This window comes from Labeo rohita, chromosome 17 (assembly GCF_022985175.1).
Source record: "Labeo rohita strain BAU-BD-2019 chromosome 17, IGBB_LRoh.1.0, whole genome shotgun sequence".
Classification (NCBI taxonomy): domain Eukaryota; kingdom Metazoa; phylum Chordata; class Actinopteri; order Cypriniformes; family Cyprinidae; genus Labeo; species Labeo rohita.
In genome coordinates this window covers 17,553,297-17,577,706 of record NC_066885.1, presented here as the reverse complement: position 1 = coordinate 17,577,706, position 24,410 = coordinate 17,553,297, and the positions used below count along the sequence as shown (strand labels likewise).

General features: G+C 37.0%; 1 protein-coding gene across 2 annotated transcripts in view; it reads left to right on the top strand.

Annotated features, from left to right (window-relative positions):
• Nucleotides 1–24,410, top strand: part of asap3 (ArfGAP with SH3 domain, ankyrin repeat and PH domain 3) — a 34,770-nt gene that overhangs the window by 8,181 nt on the left and 2,179 nt on the right. The window contains exons 3-24 of one of the 2 annotated variants that reach the window (XM_051133151.1): nt 3,946–4,091; nt 6,058–6,132; nt 6,640–6,689; nt 6,843–6,966; nt 9,420–9,505; nt 9,821–9,896; nt 11,255–11,341; nt 11,543–11,652; nt 13,274–13,343; nt 13,967–14,054; nt 15,932–15,980; nt 16,242–16,408; nt 18,531–18,664; nt 19,022–19,113; nt 19,203–19,383; nt 20,016–20,101; nt 20,199–20,314; nt 20,437–20,504; nt 20,919–21,023; nt 21,266–21,470; nt 21,722–21,947; nt 23,488–23,698. In XM_051133151.1, the coding sequence (XP_050989108.1) occupies nt 3,946–4,091; nt 6,058–6,132; nt 6,640–6,689; nt 6,843–6,966; nt 9,420–9,505; nt 9,821–9,896; nt 11,255–11,341; nt 11,543–11,652; nt 13,274–13,343; nt 13,967–14,054; nt 15,932–15,980; nt 16,242–16,408; nt 18,531–18,664; nt 19,022–19,113; nt 19,203–19,383; nt 20,016–20,101; nt 20,199–20,314; nt 20,437–20,504; nt 20,919–21,023; nt 21,266–21,470; nt 21,722–21,947; nt 23,488–23,698 (2,552 nt within the window). Of the gene's footprint in view, nt 1–3,945; nt 4,092–6,057; nt 6,133–6,639; nt 6,690–6,842; nt 6,967–9,419; nt 9,506–9,820; nt 9,897–11,254; nt 11,342–11,542; nt 11,653–13,273; nt 13,344–13,966; nt 14,055–15,931; nt 15,981–16,241; nt 16,409–18,530; nt 18,665–19,021; nt 19,114–19,202; nt 19,384–20,015; nt 20,102–20,198; nt 20,315–20,436; nt 20,505–20,918; nt 21,024–21,265; nt 21,471–21,685; nt 21,948–23,487; nt 23,699–24,410 lie in introns of both variants that reach the window. The other variant, XM_051133150.1, reaches the window with a different exon arrangement.

The window sequence follows — 24,410 nt, the reverse complement described above, 5'->3', positions numbered from 1 at the left end:
TCAAGCAGGTTTATTAGTCTTTAAAGCTTTTACTCTTTACTCATCATGGAAACCAGTGTTTGAGTTCAGAGTCCATAATGATTTTTGGGACAATATAAATATAGTTGAAGTAAAAAGTTTACACACACCTTGCAGAATCTGCAAACTGTTAAATATTCTACCAAAATAAGAGGGATCATACAAAATACATGTTATTTTTTTATTTAGTACTGACCTGAAAAAGATATTTTACATAAGACATATGGTCCATGAGAAAATAATAGTTGAATTTTAAAAATTGACCCCGTTCAAAAGTTTACATACATTTAATTCTTAATACTTGATTCTTAATGTGAATGATCCACAGCTTTTTTTTTTTTTTTTTTAGTGATAGTTGTTCATGAGTCGTTGGTTTTTCCTGGACAGTTAAACTGTGCGCTGTTCTCCTTAAATCCTTAAGGATTGTATGATTGTATGATTGTATGATTTTGAGATCCATCTTTCCACACTGAGGACAACTGAGGGACTCATATGCAACTATCATACAAGGTTCAAACATTCAAATGATGCATTAAAAGCTGGGGGTGAAAACTTTTGAACCGAATGAAGATGTGTACATTTTTCTTATTGTGCTTAAATGTCTTTTTTTTTTTTATTTAGTACTGCCATTTAGAAGCTACAGAAGATACTTACATGTTTCCCAGAAGACAAAATAAGTTAAATTTACTCTGTTCTTTAAATTCAAAATTAGCGTTTGAACCTTCTATAATAGTTGTATATGAGAAATTCATTATGCACTGAAATTCATTTTGCACTGTTGGTCCTGTGAACATGAATGATGCCCTGAATCTCATTTTTATAATTTATAATTTTTTTTTTTTTTCAATTTATCTAATTGATTTAGCAGTTTTAAATAGATCTTTAAAAATTCTTTATACTTTTTATTTTTATTGTTATTTCTTGTATTTTAGACCTGCCAAAGTTAAGGTGTGAGTAGGGGTGTGACAATAAATTGATTCGTGGATTTTCTAAAAAACTAAATAAATTTAGTTTTTAACAGCAGGTATTATTTAAAAATTGCCTAAAATTGCAAAATTATCAAGTGGAATTTTTTCTTTATTCGAGTGAGTTAAGGTTTTGAATTTTGTACCTAAAATTTATTTGTGCACTTTTACTTTATTTTAATTTTAGTTGTGAATATGAATGTTAGTTTTAGTTTGTTTTTCTAACTTATGTATGTATTTTCACCTGTTGGGCAATAAACAGGCCAAAATTCTCAAAAACATCTCTTCAGTGAGGGATGAATGATTTTTATGAATGACTTCACTTCATGTATGATAGGAGACTCTGCTGGTTATTTAGAAAGCTGTATATTTAGTCTATACGGGTGTCTGTCTGTAATCTAACAGTGTCACAATTTAGACCGTGGACTAAATGTTTCTGAAGACATGCACATACAAACACAGATGTGGCAGGCGCTTTAAAGTGTTGATCTAGGGGTCAATTTTCTAAAAAACCCCAGGAACAGGATCTGCTTTAAGTTTCATTTGAGCTTCACCTACGGTCTCTGGAATAGATCAGGGTCTCAAACATGTCAAGAAATGAATTAACAATACAAATTCAAATTGTGTGTCTGAAAGTGCTCACAGATGCCCATTGATAGAATAAAACTGTTTCCAGATCAGGGAAGGTAGGTCCTTAGAGTGCTCGGCGCCTGCGAGTGAAATGCAGTATTGTTTGAGCTGAACTGACTCACTGGAAAAACACTGTTGATTGAGGTCCACAGAAGAGGAAGTGTCAGCTAGATGTTCGATTAACCAACGCCAAAAAAAAATCCCCCTTATTTGTGTCATTTATCTGAAAGTGATGTGACATTCATCTCGCTGTTTCTCCTGTTTTGAAAAACAGAACTCAACCCAAAACCAGATGCAAGTTTATTTATTAAGGAAGTGATCTTACATTCCCAGTCTAGGCTGATATCTTGATGTAGATATCAATATGCTCACATGAGGATTTTCCTGTTTATCTTTGATGTTCTTTTGATACTACAAAGGAAGTAATTCAGGTGAAATGAGATGAGGATACAATGCACATGATGTACTCAAGTAGAATGTGTTCTATGATCAAGGTCCTTTGTTTTTCCTGATCAACCAATCAAAGCCTAACCCAACCCCTAGAATGAAAAAGCAATGATCACTTGATAAGAATGTTGTTTGTGCAGCAGCAGAGGATTTCAGTCCAGGAAAATGTGTACATCATGTTTAGCTATTGCATAGTATGCTAATTCCATGAACGTTCCCTTGGAAATCCCAGCATGTACTCCCACAAACACTTGTGATCATCATAAGTGAGGATGGTTTGGCCTTATGCTGGCTCTTTTCTAAGTGTACCTGTTTATTTTGTAGCTGTGGAGCTGAGAGCACTTTGATCTGTAGTGCAGCCTGAGCCTGTGGTGTTTTTAGTTTTCTTGCCAGGAGCTCACTGTGCTTCAGCTGGTATCATTTTCACTGTATCTCAAAATCCTGTTTTTCTTTGTTCATTTGATCATGCGGTGAGGTTTGCAAGGTCACACGGTTTCAGAAGATGGGTTAAGGTTATCACGTTTAAAAATTACAGCAGTACCATAAAAAAAATAATATTTCAAAGGTGACATATCATGATAGTTTAAAGGGATAGTTCACCCAAAAATTAAAATTTGATGTTTATCTGCTTACCCCCAGGGCATCCAAGATGTAGGTGACTTTGTTTCTATAACACAAATAAAGATTTTTAACTTAAACCGTTGCAGTATGTCAGTCATATAATGGTAGTTAATGGGATCCATGGCTTTGAGAGTCAAAAAAACATACACAGACAAACCCAAGTTAAACCCTGCGGCTCATGACGATACATTGAGGTGTTAAGACATGAAACAATTGGTCTGTGCAAGAAACTGAACAATATTTATATCAGTTTTTACCTCTGATCCACCACAATGTCCAACTGCCTTGAGCGTGTTCACAACAGCCGGCACATGAAGCTGTTTACCTTCACAGACATAACCGATTGTTTTTGTGTCTTTTGAACGTAAACTTGTGTGTATTTGACAGTTTAAGCGCAAAAAGACATAAAAGAGAACTTTTAGTACTGTAGGACGAGCTGTAAAGGCACAGCCTTTTTCTGGAAAAGGGGATGAGGCATTTAAAGAGCCCTGCACGAATACAGCATGTTTCTGCTTCTACTCAAAATAGGCGTTTCTAGAATGATAAAATTAAATGGTCTGTGGGGTATTTTGAGCTGAAACTTCACAGACATATTCTGGGGACACCTGAGACTTATAATACATGTTGTGAAAAGGGGAATAATAACAAGAAATCTAAATCTAAAAATATTAAGCAGCAGAGCTGTTTTCAACGCTGATAATAATAAATGTTTCTGGAGCACCAAATCAGCATATTAGAAAGATTTCTGAAGAATCGTGTGACACTGAAGAGTAATCGCTGATGAAAATTCAGCTTTGTAATTACAGGAATAAATTACATTATGGTATATTAAAATGTATTACAACGGTTATTATAAAAGCTAATAATTCTTCACAGTATCACTATTTTTTAACAAGAAAATGCAGTCTTGGTGAGCATAAGAGATTTTTTTAAAATGTATAAAGTCTTACCAACTTCAGACCTTCGAACGGTAGTGTACGCACTTAATTAATGATCAAGAGCAAATGAAGTACATAATTTCAGACTGAACTATGAAGGCTTGTCAAAATTCAGTTAATTCCTCGTGAATAAAATCAAGACCCACCCTACATTTGTTTTACATTGCATATCCTGTTTCTCATGGAAATGTCACATTACAGAAGAAAAGTGGACTGCAAACACAGTTTTGTATTGATTTCTAATGTCTCCTGTTATCTGCAGAAAGGTCATTGCAGAAAGGTCACAGAATTGTTTTGATTTTGATTGTGTGTTGTTGTGTTCCCAGATCATGTGGAGAGTAAGGAACAGTACACAGAGGTTCTGGAGAATCTGGGGAACAGTCACCTGTCGCAGGATAATAATGAAATCTCCACAGGCTTCCTGAACCTGGCTGTGTTCACGCGAGAGATTGCTGCACTCTTCAAAAACTTGGTGAGCAGGACACCATCCTGAGCTAAAACTACTGAAATACTGAACACAATACAAGTGACATAATGTTAAATATTGTTTTATCCCAGTTAAGGCCTGTTTTTTGCAGCAGAGAAGACAGATATATTGTAGTCAAGTGTTAATGTGTAAATTTCCCGTGTCAGTCCAAAATCTACAAACAGCTTTTCTGTTTTCAAATATTTTTGTAGACTTTATATTTGCTATCATTAAATTACATATCAACTTTGGCTATTAAAAACACATATCGGTTTGCTAATAATTTAGCTTCCAGGTGCAGCACAAAGTCCAGTGAAGCGTAAATGTTAATTACCTGTATAATTCAAGACCAACATGAATATTTTTCCACCTTTTGAGAGAAAAATTGTCAAGTCTGACTTGCCAGTATTTTTATTCAAAAAGCACCTTTGGGTGTGTGCCTGTGCGGCTTGTCTTCTGGATATATTTCTGAATAAGAAACAGCAGACGTCCAGCTGTACAAAGTACACAGGGGACTGGGAGAGGTAGTGTGTGTGTGTGTGTGTCAGCAGGGGTTCAACAGCTGCAGGCGAGGGCCCCTCAAACGACAGCGCCCGGAACCCTCCCACTGATAGTTTCCATGGTGATGGTAATTTATACCAGACCTGAGAGCATGAGTGGATAGCGTCTGACCACTGAGCTGTCAATCAAACGATCACCAGGGACAGGAACCTCAGCTTAAAAAATACAACAGAAACTCTGCTAAGAAAATAAACTCCATTTGATTTAGCGCCGTTGTGTGGGGGCTAAACTTTCCCTCAGAGTCAAGCCCATTTTTCATATTCATGAAGACTTATATTTATAGCATCCATTTTGCAAGGTTATAAATCCGTATAGAGCACCATTGTGAGATGACTCCCATGATTACTTTTAATTCACACTTGTGTGTAGCACCATATGTATTTAGTGTTTGGTCTGAAAGTGTTTACTTGGGTTTGAGTGCATTTTTAGTGGTTAAGCAAGGTGTTTTTTTATCAGTCAGTACCAATGCCTATATGTGACCCTGGACCACAAAACCAGTCTTAAGTAGCGCTTGTATATTGGTAGCAACAGCCAAAAATACATTGTAGAGGTCAAAATTATGGATTTTTCTTTTATGCCAAAAATCTTTAGCATATTAAGGAAAGATCATGTATCATGAAGATATTTTGTAAATTTCCTACCGTAAATATATTAAAATTTAATTTTTGATTAGTAAAATGCATTACTAAGAACTTCATTTGAAAAACTTTAAGGCAGATTTTCTCAGTATTTAATTTTTTTTTTTTTTTTTTTTTTTTTTTTGCACCCTCAGGTTCCTGATTTTCAAACCATTGTAATTCGGCCGAACGGTCCTATTCTGACAAACCATACATCAATGGAAAGCTTATTTATTCAGCTTTCAGATGATGTATAAATTTAAAAAATTGACACTTAAGACTGGTTTTGTGGTCCAGGGTCACATATCACACACATACACGCCTCAACACCAATTACTGATATAAACACAATAATAAAAAAACAATTAACAATGCTGTCAGTAGATTTAAAGCTGACATAAGGGGAAACTATATGTCCTGAAAGCCTGCCTTTGTTTAAAATGAATTGGTCTGATTTTTCTTTCGTCCTGGAGTGGGTTTTTCCTCACACATTCTTTCCTAAGGAAGATTTATATTTGCTCAGCACTTTTATGCACTTGGCCGAGGAGAAATCCCAAACAGAGTTTTACTTTTGCATTTTTAAAATGCAGATTTATGGTTTGCCATAAATTTGTACAACCAGACCAGACTTTATAGGAAAGGTTATGCCTGCCAGGTAAAATGTGAGCACTTTGAAAAGTGAGTTAGAGTTTACATTAACATTTGCACTGTATTCTGGCTGACTTTCAGATGTTACGTTTCTTTCTGGTGTCTGTTTTTGCTACATTATTTATACATACCTGTTTGTTCTTTAGGTGCAAAACCTAAACAACATCATTTCTTTCCCTTTGGAGAACTTGCTAAAGACTGAGCTGAGAGACAGCAGACTGGTGAGTAAGGCAGACACCTGTGTCATCATACTGGACTAAAACGTCACCTTAAACCCCACTGAATTGATAATTGAAATCAATTAAAGACCTGACAAAGGCCAGGAAGTTAAACTCATCCCTATAAAGAGTCAACAGTGCGTCACATTGTTTTGTAACAATCTATGACATGTAGCTTGTTTGGGGGTTTTGTGCTTTCCAATGTCAGAAACGCAATAGCTGCACCACACCTTTCTTTATGAGTTTAACCAGTATGATGAGTGGAGACATACTGCAGGGCTCTGAGATCAAGTTTTGATACACACCCTGATGTTATTACTTGCACAATATTGGTTTTCCACAATAAGATGGCCTTTGTTAATGCAACACAAAATTAACTTTTTTTTCATGTGGGTACATGCACATGTACTATCTATATATATATATATATATATATATATGTATATATATATATATATATATATATATATATATTATACTTACATTGTCTTTATCTTTTTTCTTTCTCAGGAGCTGAAAAAACAGATGGAGAAGAGCTGGAAGGATTATGATGCTAAAATGTGAGTTTCAGAGTCAAATTGTTCTCTTGGTACACAGCTTCCTATATCATTTAATACGAGACCACCACTTGGCTTGTCTAAAAGACAAGTCCACCTGCTAAACTAGTGTTTTATTATGTTCTTTCTTCATTAATTTTCACTTTGGTTTTTCAGAGGCAAGCTGGAGAAAGAAAGGAGGGAGAAACAGAAACAGCATGGAATGATCCGGTTGGAATCAATAGACACAGCGGAGGACATGGAAAGAGAACGAAGGAACTTCCAGCTGCAGATGTGTGAGGTATAAGAGGCCATACGAGGGCGGCTGGTTAACAGTCTCTGAATCGTGTGCAAAATTAACCTGACCAAGACCACATTGTGTGAGCGTCTCAAGGAGAATAAGTGCGGTTAGTGCAGCTGCATGTGTGTGTGTCTTAGCAAGTCATTCCTGGGTTACCTCAGATTGTTAACCTCTCTGTGGTGTTAAACATGTTCAATAAGTGTGTGGAGGCGTGTGTAGTCACCTAAAACCAAAAAGCTTAGAGAGTCACTCCATGTGTGGTTATTGATGTCTGTGGCGATATGTCCAAGTTCCATATACTGTGTACGTGGCAGTTAGCAGGACTGGGGAAATTTAGGCTATGCTGCTTGAACCCAGCTGTGGTAAGAGAAAGAATAAGGAAAGAAGGAGTGAAGTGGAGGAATAATGAAAGAAAGGGGGATTTTCAGTGTCCTACAGTGCTTCCTTTCCCAGCCGCAAAGCTCCAGATGTCTCCACTTTGCTCTCTTTTTATAGTGGAGACATGCGTTATTTCTTCCAAACCTGACCGACCATGTGACCGTCATTAACTTTGGAAAGTTCCTTTATCCATATATGCATAGAGTAAATTTTAATTCATTTGAGCAGATCGTTTAGAATCAGAACGTTCAGAAGCTTACATGCCCCTATTATGCCATTTTGAATATTGCCTTTCATCCAGTGTGTAATGTAGCTGCATGTGAATGCAAAAGATCTGCAAAGTGTAAAGCCAAAAGTGCACAGTAAATAAAGTTATTGTCTCAGAAAAGAAAGAATCAACTCTAAACAGTGGAAATGAGTCGTTTCTGTGATGGCTACACATCACAGGGTGACATTTCAAATCTTGGGGAGTTCAATATGGGATTCACAAAATGCTTGCTCTTGAAAGATGGCTCAATGCCTAGTGTATTTGGAACAGCTGACTCCACTGAATCACAACCTACAAGTATGATAAATAATAGATGTTTAGGGTACAACAGGGCTAAAGGCACACCTTAACAAAAAATATATATGTTTGTATTGAACATTTATGGAGCAACAGATTTTGTGTGACAATAAATCATGCAAGTTGTTTATTTTGTTTTAAAATCGTATAAATGTATGAGGTGGCAAGGGGTGAAAGGCTCACCAGCATGGGGAAAAGTGCACACAGTATTGATAAAAATATATTTTTAAATAATGTCTAAGTTAATACTTGCTCAAAATAATCACTTTAGCAAAGTTTGTAGTATTTTCTACATATGTGAAAAAAAAAAAAAAAATTTTGTTCAATAAATATATTGTCATTAAAATGTTAATGTAAAAAATATATTTTAAAATACAGAAACAAAATCATTAATAAAAAGTTTCTAAAAGCATTGAAGGAGATCCCATAATAATTTAATATAGATTTACAGTAGTAACAACAAATGATATTTTATTATATGATATGATTAATATCATGTTTTTAAATATGATGGTTTCATTCTAGAAATTGTGATTTATCTTTAAGATGGACACCCAACAAAATATATGATATTTGCCCTCTGAATTTAACCATGTCATGTCAACCATTGGAAAAGTCAGGTATTAATCTAATCTGATAATCTATTAATTATCATGTTAATTATTGTGCCTTTTAGCCCCAACAGCAGGGGCCTTTTTTACCCCAAATACCATTCTTTTACATCTTCTTTTATTTTTTTTAAAAAATGTCACTTTAATTATCAAACAAAACTGAAAATCTTTAAGAATCTGTCTCAAAATATATACGTTCATTTTAGCTATTCTCATTTGCTACTTAAATCTACAACTTTTTAAAAACATCAAATATTAGATCATTCAATATACAGAACTGTTGCAGTGAGTATATAGTTTTTGACTTGCACTGTATGCAGAAGACCAATCACAACAGACTGCACCGTCTGACCAATCAGGGCAGAGTAGGCTCAAGGATAGAAGGGGTTTAGAGACTAAATCTTAAAACTGCTTTGAATGAATCGCTGGAAAATAAGCTGATATTAAATGCATATTTTGAGCATTGTTTGACCTTGCACCATGTAAACCTATTGTAGGAAACTCCCAAAACAATGTTAGGAACCTTAAAAATGACATAGAAGGGGCACTTTAATATTCATAAAGTCATTTACTCATGAAAGCTAGATACTTTAGTTTCACCAGATGATTGAATTTCTTTTTTCAGTTCATAAAGCTTGAATACACTGGGAGAAAAGCTAAGAAAAGCTAGGTCTGTTCCAAACAGTACATGATTATCTGTAAAATCCGACAGGCCAAAGTCTGCAGACTGCTTTTGGCAACTAGCATTGACTCCTCCAGACTGCAAATCATGGCAGAAAAGTTGTTTAGTGCATTGGGTTCATCTACTTCTGCTTTGTGCTGAGTCACAACACAGGGACACAACAGTAGGATTGACCATTGATTGTTGATGAATTAACAACTTTTTCTCTCTCTGTTAGTATTTACTGAAGATTCAGGAGCTGAAAGTCCGTCAAGGCCCAGATCTACTGCAGAGCCTGATCAAGTACTTTCAAGCCCAACTTAAGTAAGTCTAAACATAATTTATATTCTCTAGAATCACCAGCTTCCTTTTCAGATGCAGATTTAACCTAAGTTGGCTTTAGTACAAAACATGGCTAAACTGGCTTTTCACATTACACTTACATATGGGTTAAGGCCCCTTATAAGACTGGATTCAGCATATGAATCTCAAATGAATTTGAATAACTTGTAAATATTTAATCCTGCTAATCATTTCACAACGGTCTGTCTGTAATGATTGAATCTCTGTTTCTTTGTGGGTGTGTATTGATGTCATTGACATTTGAGATGGCTAAACAATGCTATTGTCTGTTCTCAGTTTTTTCCAGGATGGACTGAAGGCTGCAGAGAATCTGGGTCCATTTGTGGAGAAGTTAGCTGCTTCTGTACATACGGTAATAGAAAGTCACACCATGTGCGCAGTCACATACACGCCTTCAATATTTTGAAAGTATCTTGCTTCTCATGTTAGTCATGATCTGGCATTGTCATAACATGATGAAATAAGACTCTTCAAATTCCATTTGAGGGAGATTTATCATTGACACTATATCACTGATTTTACATGTCTAGTCTGGCTGAAACAGTTAGTTTAAAGGCTCTCTGTTACATTCCATAAATTTCTTTCTACCGAATATCATGGAAATTGTTTTTGTTAACACACACATTAACTCTAGCCAGCAGCCTATCTTGACAGCATTTGAATGCATAATAGACTTCAAAAAGTATGTTGCCACCTTTTTCCTCTTTTAAAATCTAATCGCATGTATCTTTTGCAAAAAAAACAACAATCCCAAAATGCATTTCAGCAAGATTAATGAAAGAATAAAATACTCAAGATGGTGGATAAGTACTGAAAAATATGAATAAAACAGTTTGTTACGTATATGTGTGCTGTTACTTTGCACTGTGTAAAGGTATGACGCACAAGAATTGCAAAAGTCAGTCACTTGTGTAGTTTCATGACAGTTAGGATACTCCCTTAGTAACCAACTGCCTATGTAAGCAGCAGACAGCGAAGAAACTGAAAAAGTTTTGAACCCAAGCTGTTGCGTCAAGACTTTTAGATTTGTCTCACTTCAGTCTCCCTAAGGAATAAACCAAAAGCTGTTTTAAAACACACATTATATTCAGTAATTTATCAGTTATCAGTTTCTCAGCAGCATCTTTACTCGTTCCGCAAGTTTTGTGTGGTCATGGTTGTAGATAGATTTGATCCGGTCTAGAGTGAATATCACACAACAATAATGCTGTTTATTAAATGATCTTTCTAGTATTAAAGTTTGTTCTTTTGTTGATGCTATGAGAAGAAGGCAGGATAGGGCATGTGGAATTGGTGTGGAGATGACAATGTTTTATAACAGAACTGGTTTGGGTAATGTTTCTAAAGTGACATTTTTCCAGTTTCATCTTGCCCTCTTTTGATCGTAACGAAAACAGCATTCGGCACATAAAAGGAAGTAAAACTCAAAAATGAAACAACCACAATCCAGCCTTCCAAAAGGAATGATTTCCTTTTGAGAAATACTATGGAAACTGTTTAAAAAAAAGCTGGAATTTGGACTTGGGGGCCAAAGCCATAATTTCATCAGGCTTTGAGAAATGCAGGATTTCTGGCTGTGTTGGTTTGGTCCTGGGCTTGATTACAGAATGAAGGGAGTAAGCCTGTAGTCTCTGTCATTTATAACTAAGACCAGTCACATTGTGTTGCACAAAAACAAGCTTCACGTCACTTTACTGTGATTGTTCACAGGTTCGTCATGAGCAGGATGAAGAAGTAAAGCAACTTTCTCAATTGCGTGACTCACTTAGAACACAACTACAGGTGGATGGCAAAGAGGTAATCTCCAAAATGAACACAATTTCCAGAATGCACCACTTCTAGTTCAAAGTAATGCATTTTCTTCACAAATGCAGTCAGAGGGACTAAAAAAACAAGTTTGTCTATGGGCATAATTGGTATTACAGACTATATTTCAGCAAGTTCAGACATGATGATGACGGCAATCATAATAATTAATCTTGTTCTGTGTTTTCACAGGAGTTTCTAAACCGGAAGAACTCTGGCCATGGATATAGCATCCATCAGCCTCAAGGCAATAAGAAATATGGTACAGAGAAATCTGGATTCCTTCTTAAAAAGAGCGACGGGTGAGTTAAACATCACTGTCTGTTTCTCTAAGTTGAGAAGGTCACAACCCCCAAAACAACAACAGACCAACTGTTTATTTTTATTACCTGGGCTTATTTAAGGTTTTCCAGACATGATGCAGTATTCTGCTCCTGTTTGCTTTTAGTCATATGGGGTGAGTGTGTGTTCCTCAGGAAACACTCTCCACACGGCTCTCAGTGTATGTAATGATATATATGCCCCTCTTCTTAAACTGGAAGCAGAATAAATGAAGGAATGAGTTATAATATCCTGAGAGTCATGCAGAACAGATAGTTAGCAGCATAATGCATCAGTCTGAGCTTTGTGACTTCAGGCTCACAGCTGAGAGTGTGTATGTGTGTTTGTCACAGAGTTCCTCACACACAGATGTTTTCTATTAAATGTGGTTTAGTTTCTTGCTGAACTACAGTCTTACTTGGACTTACTTGGAGGCCAACCTACAGCTCACAAAACACACGTCCATATTCATCTAGACTACCTAGGTTTTGAGAATAAAAGTGTCAGTGCCATTTAGTGCACTTTGAGAGTAAAAAATTCTTGATACTGACCCCATGTCATCCAAGATGTTCATGTCTTTCTTTCTTCAGTCGAGAAGAAATTACGTATTTTGAGGGAAAACATTCCAGGATTTTTCTCCATGTAGAGGACTGCAGTTGGAGCCAACAGGTTGAAGGTACAAATTGCAGTTTCAGTGCAGCTTCAAAAGGCTCTACATGATCTCAGCCAAGGAATAAGGGTCTTATCTAGTGAAACGATCTGTCATTTTCTCAAAAAAACAAAACAAAAAAAAAATTATATGCTTTTAACCACAAATGCTCAACTAGCTCGACTTAACGCATTAATGTAGTCACATTGGAAAGATCACGCATACCGTCCCAGTTTTTACAAAGTGAGTGTGCAAAGAAAGTCAAATGCCCTTTAAGTAAAACAACAATGTCAGATGATTTTGATGTTGAAGGAGAAAATGAGATGGAGTTTTTCGCTTTACCCTACCTTTTTGATCCGGAGTACACAGAAAAACGAACCATGTGTGACCTTTCCAATGGATTACGGAATGCATGATGTCGCGGACATGCATTTGTGGTTTAAAAAGTATATAAATTTGTGTTTATTTTAGAAAGTGACCAGTCGTTTCACTAGGTAAGACCCTTATTCCTCGGTTGGGATCGTGTAGAGCCCTTTGAAGCTGCATTGAAACTGCAATTTGGAACTTCAACTCACTGATCTCCACTGAAGTCCACTATATGGAGAAAAATCCTGGAATGTTTTCCTCAAAAAAACCTTAATTTCTTTTGACTTTAGAAAGAAAGGTATGAACATCTTGGATGACACGGGGAGAGTAAAGTATCAGGAAATTTTTATTCTGAAAGTGATCTTATCCTTTAACAACTGGCTACTAGTTATTTCTGCTTATCAAATCACCTAGTAAATTTTGATGCCAAGGACTCCGAATATGATCATTTTATTTCTGAAAAAATAATAGTTAGAAGTAAAGGGAAAACATTTTTTTCCCTTTGTACTAAACCTTTTGTATGGAGTCATTAGCCAATACTGATGAATACTAAATGTGGATTGTTATGGTTTTTTGTGTTTTTTTAGGATCAGGAAGGTTTGGCAGAAGAGGAAGTGTGGGGTTAAATATGGCTGTCTCACAATTTCACACAGCACGGTGAGATTTAAGAGAGATAAACACACAGCTCAACACCTTCCAGTTACACATATGTCATTGTATTATATTACAGTCTTTTGAATCTTTTTGGATGAGGGCAATATTAGCTTTCTCTATATAAAATCCTGTGGCTGAATCACTAGGCTGTAATTAGCACTCTTGCTTAAGTGATTATTGTTTAATTAGCACAAAACGTAAACTGACATTAGTGATTACACTCAAAGGCTGTTTCCTGTTCTTATAGTCTCTAGAGTGATTACTTGAGCTTCAGAGGCCTGAAGTCAGATTTTCCCATGCTGGATGAGAGACTTGTTGCTCATGTATTAGCGATTTCCTTTTAGAACCACAAACTACAGGCCAAAACACATAAAAGTGTTTCATCTGGAATCATCCACATTGTCAAAAACCAAAACTTTCACTGGTTTTGCTTACATGCCTATGTGCTTCCAGCTTCAGTGTTTTGGCAACCATAAACTTTATGTAAGCTTTTACTCACATCGTTAGCATTAGTCCTGTACACAGCATAATTGCAAGTGAGATTTGTTTGCCTTTGATTTAGTTAGCGACCACATTTGTGATGAGAATGCACTTTAAGCATTTTATGACTCTTCTCTCACACTCAGATCAACAGACCACCCGCAAAGCTCAACCTCCTGACGTGTCAGGTGCGGCCCAACCCTGAGGAAAAGAGGACGTTTGATTTAGTTACACGTATGTTGATCTTTGACCCTTTTCATCTCTGCTGTGGTATGCAGAAAACCACTATGTTTGGAATGGGAAACTAACATGCTAATGATTGAATAGTGTGCAGTATATAGTACACTGTATCTTTAAAAATAAGTGAAACAGAGTGAAACAGAAAGCCAGGTAGGTTTTAAGCATGCTACATTGCCCAAGTGCTACAAGTCGTGACCAGTACAGATGCATCTCAGTAAATTAGAATGTTGTGGGAAAGTTCATTTATTTCAGTAATTCAACTCAAATTGTGAAACTCATGTATTAAATAAATTCAGTGCACACAGACTGAAGTAGTTTAAGTCTTTGGTTCTTTTAATTGTGATGATTTTGGCTCACATTTCACTTTCTCAACAAATTAGAATACTTCATAAGACCAATAAAAAAACATTTTTAGTGAATTGTTGGCCTTCTGGAACGTATGTTCATTTACTGTATATGTACTCAATACTTGGTAGGGGCTCCTTTTGCTTTAATTACTGCCTCAATTGTGGCATGGAGGTGATCAGTCTGTGGCATTGCTGAGGTGGTATGAAAGTCCAGGTTTCTTTGACAGTGGCCTTCAGCTCATCTGCATTTTTTGGTCTCTTGTTTCTCATTTTCTTCTTGACAATACCCCATAGATTCTCTATGGGGTTCAGGTCTGGTGAGTTTGCTGGGCAGTCAAGCACATCAACACCATGGTAATTTAACCAACTTTTGGTGCTGTTGGCAGTGTGGGCAGGTGCCAAATCCTGCTGGAAAATGAAATCAGCATCTTTAAAAAGCTGGTCAGCAGAAGGAAGCATGAAGTGCTCTAAAATTTCTTGGTAAATGGGTGCAGTGACTTTGGTTTTCAGAAAACACAGTGGCCCAACACCAGCAGATGACATTGCACCCAAAATCATCACAGACTGTGGAAACTTAACACTGGACTCCAAGCAACTTGGGCTATGAGCTTCTCCACCGTACCTTCAGACTCTAGGACCTTGGTTTCCAAATGAAATACAAAACTTGCTCTCATCTGAAAAGAGGACTTTGGACCACTGGACAACAGTCCATTTCTTCTGCTCCTTAGCCCAGGTAAGACGCCTCTGACGTTGTCTGTGGTTCAGGAGTGGCTTAACAAGAGGAATACGACAACTGTAGCCAAATTCCTTGACACGTCTGTGTGTGGTGGCTCTTGATGCCTTGACCCCAGCCTCAGTCCATTCCTTGTGAAGTTCACTCAAATTCTTGAATCGATTTTGCTTGACAAGCCTCTCAAGGCTGCAGTTCTCTTGATTGGTTGTGCATCTTTTTCTTCCACACTTTTTCCTTCCATTCAACTTTCTGTTAACATGCTTGGATACAGCACTCTGTGAACAGCCAGCTTCTTTGGCAATGAATGTTTGTGGCTCACCCTCCTTGTGAAGGGTGCCAATGATTGTCTTCTGGACAACTGTCAGGTCAGCAGTCTTCCCCATGATTGTGTAGCCTAGTGAACCAAACTAAGAGACCATTTTGAAGGCTCAGGAAACCTTTGCAGGTGTTTTGAATTGATTAGCTGATTGAGAATCGACATTCTAATTTATTGAGATGCACCTGTATGTGACTCATACAGGGAAATCTGATATGAAGTACAGTATGGGATCCAGATGAGGTGTTTTTTGCATGTAGGTGTTCAGAAGTATGTAAATAAAGTTTTGAGAAATGGGTATGTAGGTGTATGTTGATAATGAAATGTCGGTAAGTCGAATGGCTAGTCCTGACCTGTTTTTTCCCTGTTGATTCCCTGTATATCACGATGTTTTTTTCCATGTTTTCTTTGTATATTGGGCCCACCAACCGTGCACACTATTCATCTCTCACTTTCTCTCTCTTTGTCTTTACAGACAATCGCACATACCATTTCCAGGCTGAGGACGAGCAAGAATGCATGATGTAAGTGCTGAAGTTTATGCACGCACACACAACCTTATACAGAGAATTCCTAATCATACACTGCAGAGTGGCATGTACAGACGTGCACAAGAGAGCAGGTTCAAAACCTGCTTCTCAAGAGGAAAGATAATAAAAAGGAAAGACTAAGATAAAGATTGAGATGTTAAAGATGCAGCGGATATATCTGAAAGGTCAACTATTGTTAGCCAGATATGAATACATGTTTTTTTTCTTGTAATCCCTCCATATGTTTTCTTGCAGATGGGTGTCCGTGCTGCAGAACAGTAAGGAGGAAGCCTTGAACACAGCTCTTGGAGGAGATCAGCTCCAGCTTCAAGACAGTGGTCTGCAGGAGCTCGTCCGAGCTGTGATCTCAGGCCTGAGAAACCTGCCTGGAAATGAGGCCTGCTGCGACTGCGGAGCCCCAGGTCTCGAAAAAAGGATCTTAATGCATTCAAATACTTTTAGGGGTCATTCACATAGAATTAGGGTCAGAACTAAACAAGGGATTGTGGCAAAAATGCCACCAGAATGAACAAAAATGCCCCTTAAATTCTAGACAAAGGGGTAAAAAAATCCTCCTGCACAGTTAAACAACATATTACAGCTGTTGCGATTAAAATGAAATGTGAAAATGAAGGAAAAGTGTCAATTTGCAGAATTACATTTAGATTTGCTCACACTGCATCAGATTGCTTTTACCCAATTTCATGCTTTGGGCAGCGTTAGGCCTTATAACCATATCAGATGTGTTTTTGTTGAACTTAGGAATCCATTGGCCAATCAGATGAGCTTAGCTTAGTCAGCGCTGAAAATGCCGGAGCTGTGTCAAATGCCCACCTCGCAAATTTCCTCTTTATAAACAGCACAGTGCAGATACGATGTAAAAGATTAATTTTGTATCCTCGGTGATTATAATGGGAGTTTTTGCATAACTTGTGTTAGACTTGGCTAACGTCATAGACTGACATGTTTGTCTGTGAAACCAGAATGTGACGTGCTCAAAAAGAAACAAAAATGTTTTATATTGTTTTCTATATCAATATTAACAATCATTATTAAAATATAAAGAGCAATAATCTATAATAATGAACTTTGTCATAATATCGCAGCCCTATGAGCTCCTGTTTTTACATGTATAATTTAGACATAATTTGAAATAGTCTATTGTTATTGACAACAGGTTAAAATTTTGATTCAATTAATTGGGTAAATAAAATATTTGACGTTAAAAACAACCAGCCGTAACATATGGTGTGTGTGAACGGCCTCTTACAGTGTCACGAATACAGAAATCCTATGTTATGCTGTTCTAAATCAAATGATTAGAGAGAGAGACATTTAATTTAAGCCTTATGTAGTTTTGCATACAGTTAGGGTCAAAAGTTTACATACACCTTGCAGAATCTACAAAATATTAATTATTTTACCAAAATAAGAGGGATCATACAAAATTAATGTTATTTTTTTATTTGGTACTGACCTGAATAAGATATTTCACATAAAATAGATTTACATATAGTCCACAAGAAAAAAATAATAGTTGAATTTATAAAAATTACTGCATTCAAAAGTTCACATAAGCTTGATTCTTAATTTTTAAGTGTATTTGAACCCTTTCCAACAATGACTGCATGATCTTGAGATCCATCTTTTCGCACTGAAGACAACTGAGGGACTCATATGCAACTATTACAGAAGGTTCAAACACTCACTGATGCTCCAGAAGGAAAAACGATGCATTAAGAGCCAGGGGAGTAAACATTTGAACAGAATGAAGATGTGTACATTTTTCTTATTTTGCCTAAATATAATATTTTTTTTATTTAGTACTGCCCTTCAGAAGCCACAAAAGATACTTGCATGTTTCCCAGGAGACAAAATAAGTTACATTTACCCTGATCTTCAAATTCAAAAAAATTTCACCCCGACTCTTAATTTATTGTGGTTCCTTCTGGAGTGTTTGAACCTTCCATCATAGTTGCATGGAAGTTCCCTCAGTTGTCCTCAGTGTGAAAAGATGCATCTCAAAATCATAGTCATTGTTGGAAAGGGGTCAAATACACAAAAATGCTGGAAAACCGAAAAATTTGTGGGACCTGAAGGATTTCTCTGAAAAACAGCAGGCAGTTTAACTGTTGATCATTCAACAACACAGTATTAATACTCAAGCATATGTAAACTTTTGGACTGGGTCCTTTTTATAAATTCAACTATTATTTTCTCTTGTGGACTATATGTAAATCTCTTTAATGCTAAATATCTTCTTCAGGTCAGACTCAGTACTAAATTAAAAAAAACACGCATTTTGAATGATCCCTCTTATTTTGGAAAATAATTAACATTTTGCAGATTGTGCAAGGTGTATGTAAACTTTTGACCTCGACTGTATGTATTTCTTACTCAAGACTATTTAGATCAATTAAATATTAAAGTAATGCATAACATCATATCTGTTCCTCAGAATTCCTGCATCATCTTTATGAAGAACTTTGAAGGTGTTAAAGATTGGCAAATAAATGTTTAAATGCCATGTTTTGTGCTCTTTAGAACCCACCTGGCTCTCCACTAACCTGGGCATTCTCACCTGTATCGAGTGTTCAGGAATCCACCGTGAGCTCGGAGTACATCACTCACGAATTCAGTCTCTCACTCTCGACGTGCTGAGCACATCTGAGCTCCTGGTAAATGCACAAACAAACTCTTAATTTTAAAAGTGCTGGTGGTCTGTATGTGATGCTAAAACCAAAAAAGATTATTTGAGTCCATTCATTATATAGTCCACATTTGCTACTTTTATCTTGAACTTTTTACCCAAAATCCACTGGGAGTCAGCAGTTGCTCAGAAATGACTCGCTCACATCTGTGCATGTTTATATGAACTTTCTACCTCTGACAGTAAAGCAGACGTTTGCAGACATCAGTTTTATTTATTAGTTGTAGGTAAATTACCAAACATAAACCTAGATGCATGAATTTAGTGTTTAAATGTTTGTGTTTTGCTGCAAACTTCTGTTTATCAGTTGTGTTTTGGTTCACAGTTGGCAGTAAGCATTGGAAATGCCAAGTTTAATGACATCATTGAAGTCAACCTGCCCAATGATGCAGTCAAGCCCCTCCCAAAAAGTGACATGTAAGTCCTATTGTGCAGCCACATGTATATAAAGCTTTTTCAGTAGCTCAATTTTTGGCTTCATTTTTGCTGTTGTTTGCACATCTCAGGACAGCGAGGAAGGAGTACATTGTTGCAAAGTATGCAGAGCGACGCTACGTCCTCCCAAAAGAGCACTCTGAAGCGTACCACGTGTATGACACTGTGAGGTGCAAAGATCTCATGTCACTGCTACAGCTCTATGCAGAAGGAGAGGACCTGTCAAAACCAGTGGCCACACCTGATGGACAGGTGAGAGCCTCAATCCCACTATATATGATAAACAGACATGATATAAACATCCTGGCAGTCATGCTTTAGACATAGTTTTCATCAATCTCCATCCATCATATGAAGCTTCCTGTGGTTTAGTCAAATAGATGTTTAATTTTTCTTGATCATTTTGACCTGTATAAGCCAAAATGAGACATCTGTGCGGTTACACATCATTAATCTTACATCATTCACACTCTCTCTGTAATTCTGTATTTCCTCTCTTTTTTCCGTCTCTAATCAGATTTCTCTCTCCTCAGCCCACTCAGGAAGTGAACACAAGCTGTGTAATGACTGCTGTACTTGTGTTTGAGTTTGTTTTGTGTATGTGTGTGTTATTTGCCCAAAGTCTCTTTTCTAAGACAGAATTTGACATGAATGATTCAGTGACTGAATCACCCAACATTTTTAGTTTAACACACACTTACACTCACAAGTGGAGAATTGTATGACGCCAACTCATAGTCTAATTTATTAATCTTCTCCGTCACTCCTCATCCAGTCTGCTGTGATTTATTGGACTGCTGAATAACAGCACGCTTGTTTCGCCGAGACAGTGGACGGTTGGCGGCAGCATGTAGTTTTATCTTGCTCTTTTCTGTGTCAAACAGGACCTGAAGGAGACCGGTCTTCACTTAGCTGTGCGTATGTCTGAGAAGACCTCTCTGGCTCTGGTGGATTTTCTAGCTCAGAACTGGTGAGAGAAATCTACTGTTGTCACGAATCTGTCAGCACCCAGTAGGATGGCCATCAGCTGACCGCTTTGTGTGTGTGTGTTTGTGTGCGTTTCTCAGTGGCTGCCTGGAAAAGAAGACCGCAGAAGGCAACACAGCACTTCATTACTGTGCATTATACAACAAAACAGAGTGTTTGAAACTTCTGCTCAAAGCAAAAGCTGTTTTACACACAGGTATAAAATAATCACATATGCACAAATTCAACTATGGATAGACAGATGGATAAACGTACTATGAAAGAAATGGATCAGTCTGCCCTGATTCTGACCCTTCCATTGTTCTAATTGTTCTGTAGTGAACTCATCAGGTGAGACGGCTCTAGTAATTGCTAAAAGACTGCAGCACATGCAGTGTGTCGAACTGGTGAGTATCACATATTGCACAAACCTTTTATTGACTTTGTGTGTGTATGTGAGCACATGTTTGTAGAGATATTATTTCAAGGTTGACTAAGTTGAACTTTATCCTGTTTAATATCCTGAAATCTCATATGACAGTGTTTTCTTAAGGAACCTCCCTTGTCCTGTCTCTTACATATAATAATATCATGACATAAAGCAAACCTGGTAGCTGTTATAAACCACTGTCTCCAAATAAAGGACCAGGGATCATTTAACCTTTGACTCATTACAGTATAAACTAACAAACAAGTAAACAGAAATAGAGCTGGATTTGAATCTTTGGATCTAATAGGACAGTAGTGTGATATGTGAGTCTGGTCAAAAGTGAGTTATTAAATTAGCTGTGGATTTTTTTATATTTTCTTTGGATGTTTAGCTGGAATTGGCCCACAGTGGGAAGTTCAACTCTCAGATCCATGTTGAATACACATGGGAGATGCCACAGGACATGTATGACAGTGAAGATGATCTGGATGAAAGGGTCTGTAACAAGATTTTTTACTATATGCATTTTTCACTATAATACGTACAGTGGTATCTGAGTCTGTGACCACTGGTGAAAATCTTTATCTATTTTGTATTTTTCTAATTTGCAGAATTATAATGATAAAACAAGGTTCAGCAATATAAAATTGATGTTTTTTATGAATATATGAGTTTATGAGTCTTTGGATGCTCTTAAATAAAAGAGCAAAATATAATTTTCAATAACTATTTGATTAGGTAAGTCCCCATCCTAAAGGCTCACGGTCTCCACTGCCCCCTAATGGCAGCAACGGGCACTGCTCAGCTCCATGGAATTTAAATAAAGCCAGTCCAGCCAGAAACTATGAGAATGTTGACTTCCTATATCGAAATCCACCCAACAACAGCGCCCCCACTGGTGGCTCCATGCCTCCTCCTCTGCCAGCTAAAGCAATACAGAGAGGTGAGATACTGTTTGTTAGCTTTTAATTGACTGGATTGATATCTGGAATTTTGTATGCACCAAAAAAGCTTTTGCACATTTGACATGATAAACAAAAGCTAAGGAATAATCTGACATTGAATTTAGTTCATTTGCATATGTGACTTGTGTAGAAAACCTCCAGGTTTATGCCAGACAAACCACAGCAAGGTCAAAGAGAATTTGTGTCCTTGTAGGTCGTTCAGATCCTCAGATCTCAGGTTCCATTCCAGAGACTCACGCCCCCTACCGCCAGAGTTCCCACCCCACCGGCTGCTTTCAGAGAATCAGTACTTCGTCCCCTGTGATGGAGTTCCTTGGACCAACACCTATGCGCTCACATAGCACTGGACCATCGAAAGCACATAGACAGACGGTGTCCTGGGAGGAACAACCTTTCTCGGGGGCTGAGGGCAAAAATCACTCCACCTCACCACAGAGTCAGAGAGGACCTGTCAGGTTGGTCACTGTTCTGCATTTATCTTCTAAGACCAGAGGTTTCCTCATTATTGTATTTGAAGGGCTAGTTCACCCAAAAATGGTAATTCTGTCATTAATTACTCACCCTCATGCCTTTCCAAAACCATAAGACCTTTGTTCATCTTCGGAACACAAATTAAGATATTTTTGATGAAATCCAAGAGCTTTCTGACCCTGCATAGACAGCAATGCAACTACCATGTTAAAGGCCCAGAAAGGTAGTAAGGACATCCTTAAATAGTCCATGTGACATCAGTGGTTCAACCTTAATTTTATGAAGCTACGTGAATGCTTTTTGTGCACAAAGAAAACAAAAATAACAGTTCAACAGTTTCTTCTCTTCTGTGTTTGTCTTCAAACCATTCGTTCTTCTTCGAAACATAAATTAAAATATTAAAATAATTAAAATAAGATCCGAGAGCTTTCTGCATGTGGTGCTGCTTTACAAGCAGAGGAAGACGCACACTGTACATAATACAGTCTTCATAAACATGTCTGAAGATTTCAACAGAGAGCATGACTTGCAATTTTTTGCACTGCCTTACTTATTTGAACCAGAATATACAGATGATGAACTAAGAGAGATGGCATGCGTTGTAATACTCTTGTAAGTCTGCGTCGAAGACTGACACGGAAGAAAATAATTTTTTGAATAAACTTGTTTTTGTTTTCTTTGTGCACAAAAAGTATTCTCGTAACTTCATAAAATTAAGGTTGAACCACTGATGTCACATGGACTATTTTATCAATGTCCTTACTACCTTTCTGGGCCTTGAACGTAGTAGTTGCTTTGCTGTCTATGCAGGGTCAGAAAGCTCTCGGATTTCATCAGAAATATCTTAATTTTGTGCTCTGAAGATGAACACACGGGTTTGGAACAAGTAATTAATGGCAGAATTTTCATTTTTGTGTGATCTATCCCTTTAATAATTTGTATTGTAATTTTTTGTGTTATTTTTAAAAACATAACCACTAGTTAGGGGTTGCTAGAAAAGTAGTCACAAGACATTTTAGTTGATCAGTTCAGTATTGTTAACAATAGTAAAATAGCATTCATCAAAATCTGAGTTTTTAAATGCATGTGACCTTGGACCATAAAACTCATAAGTAGCACGAGTATATTTGTAGCAGTAGCCAACAATGCAATGTATGGGCCAAAATTATACTTTTTTCTTTTATGCCAAAAATCATTAGGATAATAAGTAAAGATCATGTTCCATGAAGATATTTTGTAAATTTCTCACTGTAATTATATCAAAACGTAATTTTTGATTAGTAATATGCATTGCTAAGAAATGAATTTGGACAACTTTATAGGCGATAAATTCTCAATATTTAGATTTTTTTGCACCCTTAGATTCCAGATTTTCAGATGGCCAAGATACAACTAAATATTGTCCTATCCTAACAAAAGCTTACTTATTCAGCTTTCAGATGATGTATAAACATCAGTTTCAACAAATTGACCCATATGACTGGTATGTGTGTAGTATCTTAAAAATATTATATGTGTCTGCAGTTCAGAGAAGACAACCTCATATCGCCGCACAAGCAGCGGGAGTCAAGGAAAGAATTCAGCCCCGTCTCCAGTGAGTGCAGGCAGTCAGGAGGAACTCTACTGCAGTCCAGTGGGCGGGGCTCCAAATCCTGCACCTCCCCCAGCGAACACTAACAACAGTGCCACAGTGCCAATCATACTGCCTCCACCTCGCTCACGCAAAAATGCCATGGTAACATGCCATTCTGTGATCTTTATCTTAAAAAATATGATTTTTCAAATGCTTTCCTGATGTTCACATATATTTTTTGCAGTTTTTTTTATTCCTTTATTTGTGAACAATGAATTTAAAGGAAGGAATACTATACACAAATTCTGCCCAGATATTTGCAGTCTCGAGGAGGTGACATTAATTGCTAAAGTCATAGCCAGTCTATGGATTTTGGACATTCAGAGTTGATTGATTTTACAGGGAATCACATAGTGTATGATGGGCACAGACTTTGATTTCTAGCTTCCGTACAGTCTTAGAATATGAAGCATATTTAAAGGGAATATTTAGATGGAAATTTTGTCATTAATTACTCACTCTCTTGTCGTTTCAAACCCACAAGTCCTTAGTTCATCTTCAGAACACAAATTAAGATATTTTTGATGAACTCCGAGAGCTTTCTGGACCTGCACAGACAACAACACAACTGACATGTTCAAGGCCCAGAAAGGTAGTAAGAACATCAATAAAATAGTCCATGTGACATCAGTGGTTCAACTGTAATTTTATGAGGCTACGAGAATGTTTTGTGCACAAAGAAAACTAAAATAACGACTTATTCAACATTTTCTTGTTACATGTCAGTCGACACACATTCTCAAGAGTACCGCAACGTATGCTATATTCTGAGCCTTGAACATGGTGGTTGCATTGCTGTCTATGGAGGGTCGGA